Here is a 16,490-nt window from a genome sequence, read left to right as displayed (position 1 = left end):
ACTTCCTCTCATGGGAAAGTGTCCCACTTCATGCAAGTTATGGTAATGCATTCACCTTTTGCCATGAACCCATAGATTATGAGTCCACCTTTGGTGATAAACCCATCATGTGGCTTGGGTGTTTTGTGCCCCTCACTATACAAGATTAGTTGTCTTCTATAAGATGGGTGGCTAGCTCCATATGTCACAAATGAACATATACCTAATAGATAATTCTAGAGATTAATATTGGTCTTTTACCATTACCTAATACTATTGTATATACATATAAAAAATATGGTACAAATCCATCACTTTTTATTATGAAGTTTTTTTATATGATGTATTAGAAGTGTTCTTAAAAAGAATTAGTTGTTATGAACATAATTATCATTTTAGGATACGTCTTCTTCTATTCCTCCTGCCATTTCGTTATCCATAAAAAGCATACGGATGGACATGTTACTTGAAAGTTTGTGAAACAAAAGCAAATAAGCCACTTCATTTGATTTTGGCTGGTGAGAGAAAATGGATTGTTTTATAGGAAAGGAATGTGAGAAATGACAGTTGAGTCAGAGGGAATAATTAGAATGATTGGCAATATCAAAATGCTTTCATTTTGAAAATAAATGTTTATTATTTATCTTACTATTATCCTGTTAAAAAGTGGCTTTAAAGATCCTCACTAATCTTTGGGAACAATCTAGTTACACTCTCAAAATATCTCTTACCCTCTACAAGATTTAAGTATATTTGTGCGTAATGAATAGCCATCCTGTTGAGACACATCCACACTCTTTAGAATAAAGTACTCTCTCACTTTGTCAATAATGGCCTTTATAAATTCCAGATCATTATGCTTCTAGTCTGGCATCTTATTTTGGGAGGCAACAATAAGACACCATTAAAGCATCCAGTCTTCTGCTTACAAATTTTATGTAAAAAACATGGCATCAAATTTGTTTTTTTTATAAAATATTTTTTAAATCTTTAGAAATATTCTTCAAAATAAAACATTTATTTTAATGATAAAGTCATCAAATCTTCTACAATACAAAAAAATAAAAAAAATAAAAGAAAGAATATATAATCTGTTATCAGTGATGGATGAATAGAATAAGATATATGAGTCTATATATATTTTCTATCACTCATTTGTATTCTTCATCATCAGCTTACCCTCTTCTTTGTGTACAGAGCCTGATCTACAGACTATAGAGAGCAATGAGTTTGGATCACAGTGCAGATCAAAACCAACAGCAATCCAGCAACCACCCTAAATCAGAAAATGCAACACATGGACCAACCATATATCACAGTGCAATGGGGGATTATTTTCTTGGGTATTCAGAGCGCAAGGAAGGATCAAGAAGGTCAGTTGAGCACTTGAATGAAAAAGGCCAAGGAGAACACTCAGACCACAAGACCAAAAAGACTTACATTCCTGTAGGGATTCCTGCAAAGCCCAAGGGGGAGACACGCCCTTATGTTTTGGAGCCTACTCCTACAGATCCAAAAACCAACTCTGGTAAGAATATTAGAATTATATAGCATGCATTTTCATTATATCCATTAATGTTATATGGCCTACATGTCTCTGAACATTGGTTGCAGCTCATGGTGATTCAGCAATGAAGGGCATGGTGGTCAAATGCAGCAAAAGGGTTAAAGATCTTGTTGAACATTGTAAGTAACTTCAGTATTTTAAATATGCTTGCTTGGTTTTTTAATCCTTGCATGGGTTTTCTCTTTTTATATCTTTTTATTAGTAGATGAGAAGTCAGGGTTATTAGGGAGTTAGCATGATTCTTGCCTGTAATCTAGAATTTCGTAAGAAATACTGTGATGAGTCTTTTTATATCTTTTTATCAGTAGATGAGAAGTCAGGGTTATTAGGGAGACCCAGAATTTCGTAAAGAATACTGTGATGAGTCTTTTCATATCTTTTTATTAGTAGATGAGGAGTCAGGGTTATAGGGTCTGTTATCTGGAATTTCGTAAGACAACTCTAGACTACAGAGTTTTCACATAAGATTGTTTTATTATCTATGATATCATGTCATCTGTTTTTGGATTTACAGATGACTTACAATATATGAGACTGCCTCATATTTCATATATAGAAAGCACTTAACTGTACTACAAACAAGGTCTACATATTTTATTTCTACATGATATCAATTTATGACCTCTTTTTTAAGAATACTTCTCAACCATTCAACAAACTCTGATGCACATACTCTATGACAATCTAAATCTTATAGAGCCACTTCTAATGATGAGTTATTATTTATAAGAGCCATTTATAATGTTATAGCACACCCTCATGAAAACCAACACGTTGCAAACCCTAGCTTGTTGAGTTTTTATATGTAACATTGGATGGTAGATTTTTAGTGACAATTCCCGGAGCAACTTTTAAATGCTGTGCCTGACCTACTACGATAAGTCCATACATATTGCCATTTTTAGACAGCAGAATTTAGTGGCAATGCCTATTCCAGCGAGTCTTCCTATATTAGAGACTTTAAAATAGTGTTAAAACCTAGCTAGCTAACTGCCATAAGTCTTTACAGATCACAACTTTTTAGTAGCTTATTGTATACAATTCTTTACATCTACCTGCTGGCTTATTTTCATGAGTTGTTTTATATATGTTTGGAATGGAAGAATTTGAATTTAACAAGAATTAATGAAAATAATAAGTAATACAATTTAATTAGAGGTATGATAGATTATATTGCATAAATTTGAAATTTGGATATAAAAAAAGTGAATGGATTTAATTGATTTTGAGAGCTGATAAAAAAATGTCTATTGTTTTGATCATCAAATTTTGAATGCTTGTTTATAATATCTTAAAATTAAATGTGTTAGATCTAGAATGATAATTTGAATTAGGTTGTTTCTTAAATTCTATTATGCAAATTGACAACTTCAATCTTGTGATTCTTAAAAATTTATTGCCACCAATAAAGTTTCACAAAAGTCTACATGTAATTGAAATTTTTGAGATGGTAAAGAATCCTATTGAAATTCATTTGACAATGCCGAAATCTTCAAGACTTCCTTAATTGCAGCCAATTTCTATTGATCATTTTAGTGATTTTGATTAAGTTGAGAGATAAAAAGTAATAAATGCAATTATAATGATGATAAGTTCTTGAAACTTAAGAAATGATGTCATGGAATGCCGTACAATAGATGTTAGAGTGATCTAGCGTAAGGACTAGGGTTTTGTTGTTTGTTGATTTTAGGGTTGATTAGATGTGGTATAGTTTTTTTGATAATAGATGGATGATGAATTCATTGTTATGTGAATGATATAGGGGCAATTTCTTTTAATACATGTTAATTTCTCATAATTTGAAAGTTTTAGGAATGGAGTTTACAAATACCAACTAGTTTGAATTAAGTTAGTTTAGACCCAAACTTAAATTTAATTTTTTTAAAACAAAGTCAATTCCCGAGTACAAGCTCCAATTAGGATAACACTCTAATTTTGAAGTTACAAAGAAATCAATATTCTAAAACATATAAATCATCTCAACAAAAAATTAGATTATATTTCTGAATACCAAACAATTAAAACGACAAATTAATTAAAATAAAATACCAAAAATTATGCACATTTAATATTTATACAAACTTTAATCAATATATTTTCAATTAACAATAAAAGATTTCAAACTTAATTATTTATGGATGTAATAAATATTAAAAAAAAAAAATCGTTATTTCTCTTTCATTCACTTTTTTATATAATTTAATTAAATGTTTATTTAAATAAAAATAAAAAATAAAAAATAAAAAATGTTATTAATATAATGTTTTTAAGCATTAGGTGTTTTAGAAATTTTGTCAAATTAAAAAAATAAATCAAAATAATTAGAAAAAATGATGATATATAATTCATCATCATATTGATATCTTTCCCTTATTTAAAATAAAAATCAAATCAACTATTATAAAAAAATAAATGTTTTGTTTATAAAGTTTTCTATTTTTTATTGTATATAAATTTCTCTTATAATAATTTATATCTCATTAATATAAGTTAGATCTAAAATCCTAAGATAAATAAGTAGAAATATAAAATAAAATTGAGAGGATTAGGGTCTATCTAAAAAGTGGTATGATGTGAATGTTTATAATGGAAAGTTATAAAAGAACTACAAATTGATAATGAATCTTTAATCAAAAAGTTAATAAGACAAGTGACATACAAAATTCTTGAAAATTGGAATGAGATTGCACTTATGATCTAGTCCATCTAATATGATTATGTTCTTGTAGTATGATATTCACTTAATGTATAAAATAAAAGTGATAGGGATTAGGAATTATTTAGAAAGTGGTATGATATGAATGATTATTATGGTGAATTGGAAAACAAAAAGATTGTACATATGATATAATTCAATATGATTATGTTCCTATGAAGTGATTCAATATATATATATATATATATATATACAAAATAAAAGTGATAGGGATTAGGAATTATCTAGAAAGTGGTATGATATGAATGATTATTATGGTGAATTGGAAAACAAAAAGATTGTACATATGATATAATTCAATATGATTATGTTCCTATGAAGTGATTCAATCTATATATATATATATATAAAATAAAAGTGATAGGGATTAGGAATTATCTAGAAAGTGGTATGATATGAATGATTATTATGGTGAATTGGAAAACAAAAAGATTGTACATATGATATAATTCAATATGATTATGTTCTGATGAAGTGATTCAATATATATATATATATATATATAGTGTGTGTGTGTGTGTGTGTGTGTGTGTGTGTGTGAACTACAATTGTTAATTGGAATACTAACAAATGTATTGTTTGCAGTGAAACTTGGACCCAGCATGTTTGATACAGTGAAGGGTAAGCTAACATTAGGAGTAGACATAGTTAAAAAGGGTGGCAAGGAAAATCTATTCAAAGAGAGGTTTGTTTGTGATGGGCAAGAGAAGTTACTCAAGGCTTGTGCTTGTCATTTGTCTACATCCACTGGTCCAATTGGAGGATTACTATTCATATCAAATAAGCAATTAGCTTTCTGCAGTGACCGCTCACTCACCTTCACTAATCCATCTGGAGGAATAGCTCAAAGTTACTACAGAGTGAGTATTCCATTAACATATTTTTTGCTTGTACCAAAGTTGATATCCAGTAAACTTATTTTTATTTCTTCTGATATACCATGCATTGGATTCAGGTTTCAATCTCAACAAAGAAAATTGTTTTAGTGAGTTCATGTGAGAATCCAGACAAGCCTTCAGAGAAATATATACAAATACAAACAATGGATAATTATGAGTTTTGGTTTATGGGATTTGTGAACTTCCATAAAGCCTATAAATATATTTAGCAAGCTCTAAAACATCATTAGTCATCTTCTTTATGTGTTTGAGGACTAGTATCACTTGTTCTTTTTCCCTTCCCATTGTTATTTCCTATTCAAAGATTATTCTTTGTTTCCACAGTAAGTCTTAAGTATATCCTTATTGGAGATTGTAGATTGTGTTTCAGAGTCTTCCTTCTAGTGACTCTCTTTACTAAGAGTAAAGAACCAAAGCAACAAAAAGAAAGAAAAAAAAAAAAGAAAGAAAAAGAAAAAAAGGAGACATGAAAAATGAGGTAGTATATGCCAAAGTGTTGATATTATGATGTAAATGTTATTGTATGACATTCAAAGTGTGGGTTGGTTGTAACATAACTTTTTTTTATTTGTTCTTCTTACAATATTTCTATTGAGTAAATTCCTTGAAGTTTATTCTTGTATTGTGTTACATTTTCTTGGTATTGTTAAATAATTCATCAATGTTTTTCTTTGTTATCTGTTAGGTCAAATTTAAATTATTAATTTATGTTCAAGTATTTGAGATGGAGAGGAGTCTATCTTCTAAAAATTGGGTAAATTTGATGATGAAATGGGCTCCAAATTCTTTGAAATAAGGAATTACTTTATAGTTGATCTAGCTTTTCTTCATAATGGTTGTTATTGATAAAAGTTATGTTGGAAAAGGTTGTCATAGATGTCAAAGGTGTTGGCCAATTCTATTACTAATGTCAAGGTAGTTAGATTGATGTTTGTTATTCAAAAGAGTGTCAGGTATGTGGAACAATGCAAGTGTTGTCATTAATGTTAGAGGAAATTTGTTGGTGTAAAAGGAGCTCACTGTGGAGTTGAAGTTGAATATGCATGTAATTGTAGAGCCACAACTATCATAGTCATATCATTCCAGAAGGACAATATCAATCTATGTTGATGATATTCGTTGCAGAATATTTGTTATATCATCTTGCATCTATTATTGTTGTTTAAGGTGATTTGAAAAGGGTTTTTAGAATACTCTAAGGTTTGTTCTTTAGACAATGTGTTTACATTGGTAATTTGTTATGCTCTGCATTCTATCACAATTGGGTGTCATATCCTAAAATTTGGAATTAAAGTAAAGATACACATGATATATCATATTCGAGAGTGTCAGGAGTTGAGCTTCAACATACAAAAAGTTAGAAGCAATAGAGTGGTCACTCTGTTGTGTTTACAAGTTAAGTTGATGTTCCAGTTTGATGTGTTAGAGGATTGTAATGTGTTCTCACCAGAGATATTGTGTAGATGACCATTAGGACCATATAAGTCTACATGAGGTAACACAATGTGTTCAATTTTTTGGTGTAATGTGTGGGCTTTTGGATCTGGCCTATTACATGCTTGGTTAAAGATTATTCTTGTGGCCGACTTCCAGATGCATTAAAATTGTTCTAGGCTAACATACAAATGTAATTGTAATTGTAACACATATATATAGATGATATAGGTTCATTCATAGTGTGTGTGTGTGTCTGTGTTAATGTAAGTATCTGACAAATATTATAATTGATGTGCAAGTATATATGTGATGCAATGTGAGTAACATCTCAATCACTGTGTGGTTTCATAAAAAGATCATATGTACTATGTGGGAGTGTTCTAAATCTTATCAGCTCAAAATAAGGCTCTATATTTAGTTTGAAGGTCCACAATTCATAAATTGTGTATACGTGGTGACATTAGTGTCTCACATGTTGTTTGGGTGCTCAAATCTTGGTGTACGAAATTGGTGTCTCGTGTAGGTTGGTGCCTACAAATGTACTTGGGGATCGATATCTTTGGTTGGTGCCCACTTCATATTGTAAAATTCTATCTTTTATGAAGTTGAATTTGGATAGTACATCCAAGCAACTATTCTCATCATGTTTTTGTCCTTTTGGGTTTCCATGTACATCCAATGTTCTTATGTGTTGATATGTGAATGGGTTTACTAGTTTTTTAGATGCTCTAATGATAAAGTATGATTCAGTGATTAATGTAATGATTTGGATGTGAATTTGGTTGTGATGCTTGGAGAAGTTATTAATGGTAATTAATGTTGAATGAGTTTGAAATATGCATATATTGATGCACCCCCTCCCCCCCAATTATATTGTGTGTCCTTCAATTGGTATCAGAGATAAGTTCATTTGAAGAAGATTAATATATTGATGTAGATTTGGGATGGCACAGTCAGTTGCTCAAGAAAGTCTATCTTCAAAGAAGGCATCTTTGTTTGATGGATCCAACTATGTGTTTTGGAGAGTAAGGATGGAATCCTATTTGTTGGCACTAGGGTTTGATGTTTGGCAATTTGTTGGAGATGGTTATGATGTTTCATATACACCTCCAAGAGATCGGGCCAACAAGAGCATGCAAAACTAATGCAAACACAAGAAAATCTATTTTATGTGGTCTTGCTAACTACAAGTTTGTTAAAATAATGCATTGCAGGACTGCAAAATAAGTTTGGGATAAAATCTACAATATCTATGAAGGTGATGATTAAGTGAAGGAGGCAAACCTTCAAAACTACCAGTGCTATTTGAAGGTTTGAACATGAAGGAGGAAGAAAACATTGCTCCCCATTTCCTCCAAGTTGATAATGTTGTCAATACTATTAGAGGAATTGGTAAAGATGTGAAAAAATTAGTAATTGTGAGAAGGTACTTGGATATTTTCTCTCTAAGTTTGATCCAAGAGTCTCTACAATAGAAGAAAAAAAAGATCTGAATAGTTTGATTATGGATGAGTTGCATGTGTTGGCCATTTGGAGGAATTGATTATGTTTTGCATTGATGTTTTTTCCATGATGTCAACACTAGTTGTTTTGGATGCTTTGCCGACACTCTTCTAGTCCCGGTAGGATGAGTGGTTTTTGGTTGGTTTGGTATCTGGCATGCTCCAGTATAGTTTGGTTGTGGAATTGTCTTATTCATGATAGTCATGTTCATATTCAGTCAGTTGGTTTTAGTGTGATGATTTGATGCTATCCTATTTGCTTGGAAGCTTGGCTTGTGGTACCAGTGAGGGTTTCATCGGCAGAGCTTTGATGATATGCATAAGTGGTGTTGGTGTAGCTTCTGGTGGAGATTCAGGATGTTGTTGTTGATCATGTTCGAGACTTGGCGGATGGAGATCATTGCTTTAGTGTGTGGACCTATATTGGGTCTCGGTTGATCTAGGTTATAGACCAACTTAATGTAACATGTGGATAGGACCACTTGATGTGTTTCCGAGATGTCTTATGTGTTGAATATTATTTGTTTGGTCTTAGGCCGACATTTTTTGTAATTATGTAATTGGTTTATTGTCTGGTGGCTGACTTGATTGTTTATGGTCAAGGGTTTGTATATATATGATGTAAGATCTCATTGTAGATCATCATGGTTATGGTCACGAGATGTAGTGTGCGAATAATGTAATATCATTCAGGCAAAGGATTTGGTCAATCATTGGAGATCGAGTTGGGATTATGTAAGAGGATTTAGTCCTTCGGTATTGAGCTTAACTGGAACTGTACTCAGACATAGGAGATGCTATCTTTGCAGTTCAAACACTTCTCCGAATTGTAGTTTGGATTTCTATGTAGTCAGTGAGACTCCTTTTGTGATGAGCAGTGCGCTCTAGGTTGTTGGCCTTCTTGCAAGTGCAAGATCCTCAATTGTAATTCACATACTTACTGCAAAAGTATTATCTGACTGTGGGTAGGCTTCCCGCCATGGTTTTTCCCTTTACCGGGTTTTCTATGTATAAATCTTGGTGTCGTGTGTATGGTATTTATTCTCTAATTATTGTTTATGCTTAATTGGTTTAACTGCTATTCAGGTATTTGGTTTAAGCATTCTGGTATTCATATTTTGGGTTTCGGTATTAAAATTTTAATTGCTAAATGTTCTGGTAATCTATGACAACCGATTCACCCCCCCATCTTAGTTGTCTTCTAATTATTTGAACTGTCTAACAATTGGTATCAGAGCTTTGGTCCTCTCTGCAGAAAGCTTAAGAGGAAGATCCTATGGTGACTAACAGTTCAATTTCATCTAGTTCATTTGGAGCTATATTTCAGAGAGATATTCCTAGGCTTGATGGAACAAATTACACAGTATGGAAGATTCAGATGGAGACTCATCTGAGATGTCTTGGTAAGGAGATTCGGGAGATCACACAGAATGGTGTTACACCTTATAATCCAGCATCTGTAAATCCTCCTCTGGCCAACTTGGATAAGGAGCTCGAGAATTATTGTAGAGCAAGAGAAGCCCTCTTGTGTGCACTTTATGATCAACAAATAATGGGATTAACTGATAAATCAATGGAAAGGCTATATGGGATAAGTTGGAGATTCTTAATGAAGGTGACCCTACAATGAAGATTGTTAAAATTGATGGTTACCAGGTGAGATATGAAAACCTAAAGATGGAAGAAGATGAAAGGATTATTGAATTCATGGAAAGGGTAAATGAGACTGTTATGGGAATTCAATGTTGTGGTGGAATTTTGAGTGAAGATGAAACTATTTCTAAAGTTCTGAGAGCCCTACCACTGGCTTACAAGATGAAGGCTACTGCTATTAATGAGTTGAGAACAATGGCTAATACTTCTGTCAACAGAGATTCATTGGTTGGGAAATTATCTGCTTTTGAGCTTGAAGAATTTGGACCTTCTGGAGCTATGATGTCTGAACCTGCTTTTCATGCATCTGCATCAGCAACTGGTAAGAAATATTGGAAAGCTTTATATGAAAAGGAATTGGATGATATGAAGAGATAAGATGGTGAGTCTGAGAAACTTGAAGCACTATTTGCTAGAAGAGTACCTAAAGGATCGGTAGGAAGTAAGTATGAAGGAAAATCACCTTTAAAATGTTTTGCATGTAATAAGATTGGTATCTAGATGTCCTGAAAGGAATTCAAGATTTGAAGAAATAGTTAGAAGATCTTTTAAGCCTAACCCTAGATATCAAAACAAGTATAAGTACAAGAAAAACAAAGATAAATCATGCTACATAGCAGATGAGAAAGGTATTACTAACTCTAATGATGAACTGATAGAAAACTCTGCTAGTGGTTCCGGCAATGGAAAGGAATGGGTGTTCTTGGCTATCAAGGAAGATGTTCCAGCACTGGAAGAGAATGTACATAAAGAGAAGGCACTTGTTGATAAAATTAAAGACAAGGATGAACATGTAATTAATGGTGGATGTTCACATCATATGACTGGAGATAAAGGGAAGTTTTTATCTTTGCAAGAATTTGATGGCAGTCTGGTTAGATTTGGAGATTATAAAGCATGTATGATCAAAGGAAAAGGAACTATATCACGAGATGGTAAGAACAATACTAATAATGTTTATTTTGTTGAAGGTTTGAGGCATAATCTTTTGAGTGTAGGAAAATTGGTCAATAAGGGATTTCAATTACAGTTCAAGGATGGAAAATGCAAAATCATTAACAGATCTGGTTTGGAGACTGCAATTGGTACATAGACAAAAGGTGATATATTTCATTTGAATTCCGGTGAGAAGACATCTTTGATTGCACAAATTGATGAGAGTTGGCTATGGCATAAGAGGCCGTGTCATGTGAATTTTGATGGCATTGTAAAGATCGGTTCAATTAAGGTAGTTAGAGATATACCTAAGATTGTGAAGCCCTATAGTACGATATGTAAAGAATGTCAAATGGGAAAATAGGTCAAAACCTCTTTTAGGAGTATACAAGATAAATCTAATGATGTTCTTGATCCTATTCATACTAGTTTGTGTGGCCTTGCTAGAATTAAAAGTTTTCAAGGTGATCGATATTTCATGCTAATCATTGATCATTATTCTAGAATGATGTGGGTTACTTTTGTAAGGGAGAAATATGAGGCTTTTGAAAAGTTTAAAATCTTTAAGGCTAAAGTGGAAACTGAGATGGGGTTAAAGATTAAATATTTGAGATCAAATCATAGTAGATAATTCACATCTAGTGAGTTTAATAACTTTTGTGAGAAACATGGTATAAGGAGACAATTTTCTGCTTCCTGGACACCTCAGCAAAATGGAGTTGTGGAAAGGAAAAACATAACTATCTTGGATGCTGCTAGAGCAATGATGATGGAAGTTAGCCTACCTCATATCTATTGGAGAGAAGCAGTGAGCACAATGGTTTATACATTCAATAGAGTACATATCAAAGGATAAACCGGTAAGACACCTTATGAATTATGGTTTGGTAATATACCTACAGTTAAGTATTTCAGAATATTTGTTACTAAATGTTATATCAGGAGAGATGATATTATTGGCAAATTTGATCTTACATATGATGAAGGCATATTTCTTGGTTATTCTAATAAAATAAAAGCATATAGATGTTATAACAAGAGATTGGAGAGTGTAGACACCTAAAAGTGTCCCATCTAATTAAATAAATATTTTATTTATTTAAATATTTTAGTCTAATTCTTCTATTAATTAAATAAATCTTTATTTATTTAATTAATTCATTTATTCTCTTCTAGCCTTATTTCTCATTTATATAAATACCTTTATTTATTTAAATTATCCTTTTTCCTAAATTAAATAAATATCTTATTTATTTAGTTGATCTCATTTCTTCTATTAATTAAATAAATTTTCTACCCATGACACATGTCATTCATCTCTTAATATCTACACTACCTACCCTCTCATTATTTTTTTATTTCCTTTACCTACCCTCTAATCCTAGCCGACCATTTATCTTTTACACCTCTCAATCTTATCCCTCCATTTCTTACAGTGTCTTCTATATAGGAGATGCTTCCTTCATTATCAACACTAATCATTCTATTTAGCTTCGGACTACACTTTCAAACTTTCATATGCGATCAAGCCTACTTGCAACCACATTTTCGTTCTTTGTTGAGCTCTTGTGCACACATAAAATCTGAGAGCAAATATATCAAGCAAGATCAATGGAGATAGGAAGAATGGAGATCCAAACCCTATTGGACATGTGATGGTATAATCTTTGTGATTTTATTTGATTTGCATTGTCTTAGGTAATCTTCATATGTTATGGTGGATCTTTGTTGTTGTTAGGCTAGGGTTTTGTGGTTGAATCTATTTAGTCTTTCAATGTTGTTGTTTCCATTTTCACCATAAACATAGAGAATTGTGGAGAGTGATAATGTTAAGGTGGATGAGTTGAATAGAGGTAAAATTAGAGTTTATGAGAAGGAACCGGTGGTGTAAATGATTATATCTGAACTAGTAGCACCTTTACCGGAATAGAGTGTTGAACCAGTTACTCCTGGAGTTTCAAAAATTTCAACAGTAACTAAAGATCCGGGAAGAGGAATGGTGAGTCAGAGGACTCCTAGGTATGTGAGATTAAATCATTCAGAAGATCTGATCATTGGAGATAAGAACAATGGAGTGATGACAAGAAGAAGACTGGCAACTAATGAGGTATGTTTAATTTCTCAAGTTGAACCGGTATCAGTAATTGAAGCATGTAAAGATGAATATTGGTTGAAATCTATGGAAGAATGATTAGATCAGATTTAGAAGAATAACACATGGACCTTAGTTCCCTGGCCTAAAAATAAGAATGTTATTGAAACTAAATGGGTTTTTAGGAATAAATTGAATGAGGATGGTCAAGTTGTAAGGAATAAGGTGAGATTGGTTTGTAATGGATATTCTCCGAAGGAAGGAATTGATTATGGTGAGACTTTTGCACCTGTAGCTAGGATTGAAGCTATAAGATTATTCCTTGCCTATGCTACCCATAAGATCTACAAGGTTTATCAGATGGATGTTAAGTGTGCATTTTTGAATGGGGATCTTGATGAGGAAGTTTATATTGAGCAACTTGATGGTTTTTCACTATCAGATGATACAAACATGGTTTGCAGGTTAAGGAAAGCTTTATATGGATTGAAACAGGCATCTAGAGCTTGGTATGCAAGGTTGGATAAATAGCTTTTGAAGCTTGGTTTTACTAAGGGTGATGCTGATAGTAATTTATATTATAAGATCACTGATGATGATATACTGATTATTGAAGTATTTGTTGATGACATTATTTTTGGAGGTGAAGATAAGTTGTGCATGGAATTTTATAAAAATATGGAGAAAGAATTTGAAATGTCTATGATTGGGGAAATGGAATTTTTCTTAGGTTTGCAGATTACTCAGGCTGACAAAGGTATTTTCATCTATCAAACTAAGTATACTAGGGAATTGTTGAATAAATTTGGTATGGAAGATTCTAAACCGGTAAGTACTCCTATGATTAGAAGTGAGAAATTGACAAGGAAAGATGTTTCTGCACCGGTAAATCCTACAAGATACAAATCTATGATTGGAGGTCTGCTTTATTTGACTCAAACTAGGCCTGACATAATGAATGTTATTTGTATTGCATCTAGATTTTAGAGTGATCCTAGAGAAAATCATGAGAGTGCGGTGAAAAGGATTTTTAGATACTTGCAAGGTACATCAGAATATGGTTTGTGGTACCCTAAGGATGATGAATTTACTTTATGTGCATATACAGATGTTGATTGGGCTGGAGATGTTGATGACCGGAAAAGTACTTCTGGTGGAGCTTTTTTTCTTGGAAAGAAGTTGTTTTCATGGATCAGCAAGAAACAGTCATGTACTTCTTTATCTACTGTTGAAGCTGAGTATGTTGTTGTTGCTACTAATTGTGCACAGGTTTTATGGATGAAGCAAATGTTGAAGGATATCAAAGGGCATTGCATTGGACCAATAGTTATTCACTGTGATAACTCTATTGCTATTGACATATCAAAGAATTCAGCATTTCATTCTAAGACAAAGCACATATCTATCAAATATAACTTTTTGAAGGAGAAGGTGGAAGAAAATGAAGTCGGATTGGTTTATCTGAACACTAAAGAGTAGATTGCAGATATTTTCACTAAACCTTTGTCTAAAGAACCTTTTGAGTACCTGAGAGACAGGTTAGGGGTTTTTGCCCCTCTGGCAAAGAACTGATTAATGCTTTTTGGCATTAGTCTGGTATGTATTATCAGAGATATTTTTCATTCTGACATTGATGTGGGGATGCTAGTGCTCATAGGGAGTAGTTAACTTTTTGATTCAATGGTTTATGTTTTTTCTTTGATATTTTTTGTCATATTTTTGGCATTAATGTCAAAGGGAGTTGTAAAAATTTGGGGGAGAGATATATGTGTAATTCAGAGCATTACAGAGATATCATTCACAGGGGGGGTTGGTCTTTGTTTCAGAATTTCATTGATATATCTTTATGTGTGAGATTGTTGGTTGTCTTCCATTGGGGGAGACTTGTTTGGTATTTCTTGGTACTTAGATGTTTTTCACATCTAGTGTTTCCATGAATGCCAAAGGGGGAGATTGTTGGCCATTTGGAGGAATTGATTATGTGTTGCATTGATGTCAACACTAGTTATTTTGGATTCTTTACCGGCACCCTTCTGGTCCCGGTAGGATGAGTGGTTTCAAGTTGGTTTGGTTCCGACATGATCCAGTATACTTTGGTATAGTTTGGTTGTGGAATTGGCTTATTCATGATACTCATGTTCATATTTAGTCAGTTGGTTTTGGTCTGATGATTGGATGCTATCTTGTTTTCTTGGAAGCTTGGCTTGTGCTACCGGTGAGGGTTTCACCAGAAAAGATTTGATGAAGATCTTTGATGATATGCATAAGTGGTATTGGTGCAGCTTCTGGTGGAGATTCAGAATGTTGTTGTTGATCATGTTCAAGACTTGGCGGATGGAGATCATTGCTTTAGCATGTGGACCTATATTGGGTCCCGGTTGATCTAGGTTATGGACTGACTTAATGTAACGTGTAGATAGGACCTCTTGATGTGTTTCCAAGATGTCTTATGTGTTGAGTATTGTTTGTTTGGTCTTAGGCTGACATGTTTTGTGATTATGTAATTGGTTTATTGTCTAGTGGTCGACCTGATTGTTTTTGGTCGAGGGTTTGTATATATGATGTAAGATCTCATTGTAGATCATCATGGTTATGGTCAAGGGATGTAATGTGCAGAAAATGTAATATGATTTAGGCAAAGGATTTGGTCGATCATTGGAGATTGAGTTGGGTTTATGTAAGAGGATTTAGTCCTCTGATATTGAGCTTAATCGAGACTGTACTTAGGCATAGGAGATGCTATCTTTGCAGTTCAAACACTTCTCCAGATTGTAGTCAGGATTTATATGTAGTCAGTGAGACTCCTTTCATGATGAGCAATGCGCTCTAGGCTGTTGGCCTTCCTGCAAGTGCAGGCCCCTCAATTATAATTCACATACTTACTGCAAAAGTATTATTTGACTATGGGTAGGATTCCCACCCTAGTTTTTCCCTTTACCAGGTTTTCCACATATAAATCTTGGTGTCATGTGGATGGTATTTATTCTCTAATTATTGTTTATGGTTAATTGGTGTAACTATTATTTCGGTATTTGGTTTAAGCATTTTGGTATTAATGTTTTGGGTTCTGGTATTAAATTTTTAATTGCTAAATGTTCTGGTAATCTATGACAACTAATTCACCCCCCCTCTCAATTGTCTTCCAGTTATTTGAACTATCTAACAACAAGGTACCTCAATAGTATTTGAAAAGAGAATTGCAAATGATAAAACTCTTAGAAAGGAGGTATCATTCAAGACAACTATGGAGGAAGAGGGTTGAAAGATTAGCGAAGATTCAGATCCCAAAGAAGAAAATATTGTGAGGAAATTGAAAAGAGGATCTACCAAACTATATAAAGGTAAGATACCATTCAAATGTTTCAAATATGGTAAGATTGGTAACGTTGCAACAAAATAAAAACAATAGAATGTCAGTAAGAAGAAGAATCCAATCTATATGCTGAGGAAGAAGGTTACTCACATGAGGTGTATTATAAGGACAATTCCAAAATTGAAAAACAAATTTATCTACTCATTGGTGTGAGCAGGACCATTAGGGACAAAACAGACCCTTAAGTGGCGATGAAAATTCAGAAAAGTAGTTAGACTACTTGACATTAAAATTTAAATAGCTTATCAACATAATTTTAAAAGTATGTAACAACATAATTTGTAGAAAATTTAATGTAGTTTCTAAGCTACCAGGTCTTTTTTGAAAAAAAAATCT

The 16,490-nt window shown here is 32.8% G+C and overlaps 1 protein-coding gene across 1 annotated transcript; it reads left to right on the top strand.

The window, feature by feature from the left end:
* The first annotated feature begins 1,123 nt into the window (after positions 1–1,123).
* LOC131056405 (GEM-like protein 7) lies at positions 1,124–5,779 on the top strand. Its single transcript, XM_057990780.1, has 4 exons — positions 1,124–1,507; positions 1,594–1,665; positions 4,848–5,122; positions 5,218–5,779. Exons 1-4 carry the CDS (start codon positions 1,204–1,206, stop codon positions 5,368–5,370), a joined length of 804 nt encoding a protein of 267 aa, XP_057846763.1. The 5' UTR covers positions 1,124–1,203; the 3' UTR covers positions 5,371–5,779.
* The last annotated feature ends 10,711 nt before the right edge of the window (positions 5,780–16,490 follow it).

This window comes from Cryptomeria japonica, chromosome 7 (genome assembly GCF_030272615.1).
Source record: "Cryptomeria japonica chromosome 7, Sugi_1.0, whole genome shotgun sequence".
NCBI lineage: Eukaryota > Viridiplantae > Streptophyta > Pinopsida > Cupressales > Cupressaceae > Cryptomeria > Cryptomeria japonica.
This window is presented reverse-complemented; position numbering and strand designations above follow the sequence as displayed.

Excerpts from the sequence above, each read along its gene's own strand:
- LOC131056405 (XM_057990780.1), top strand. The coding sequence starts at position 1,204 with ATGAGTTTGGATCACAGTGCAGATCAAAACCAACAGCAATCCAGCAAC. Across the intron at positions 1,666-4,847 it reads TAAAGATCTTGTTGAACATT|TGAAACTTGGACCCAGCATG; the intron begins GTAAGTAACTTC and ends TATTGTTTGCAG. Across the intron at positions 5,123-5,217 it reads TAGCTCAAAGTTACTACAGA|GTTTCAATCTCAACAAAGAA; the intron begins GTGAGTATTCCA and ends CATTGGATTCAG.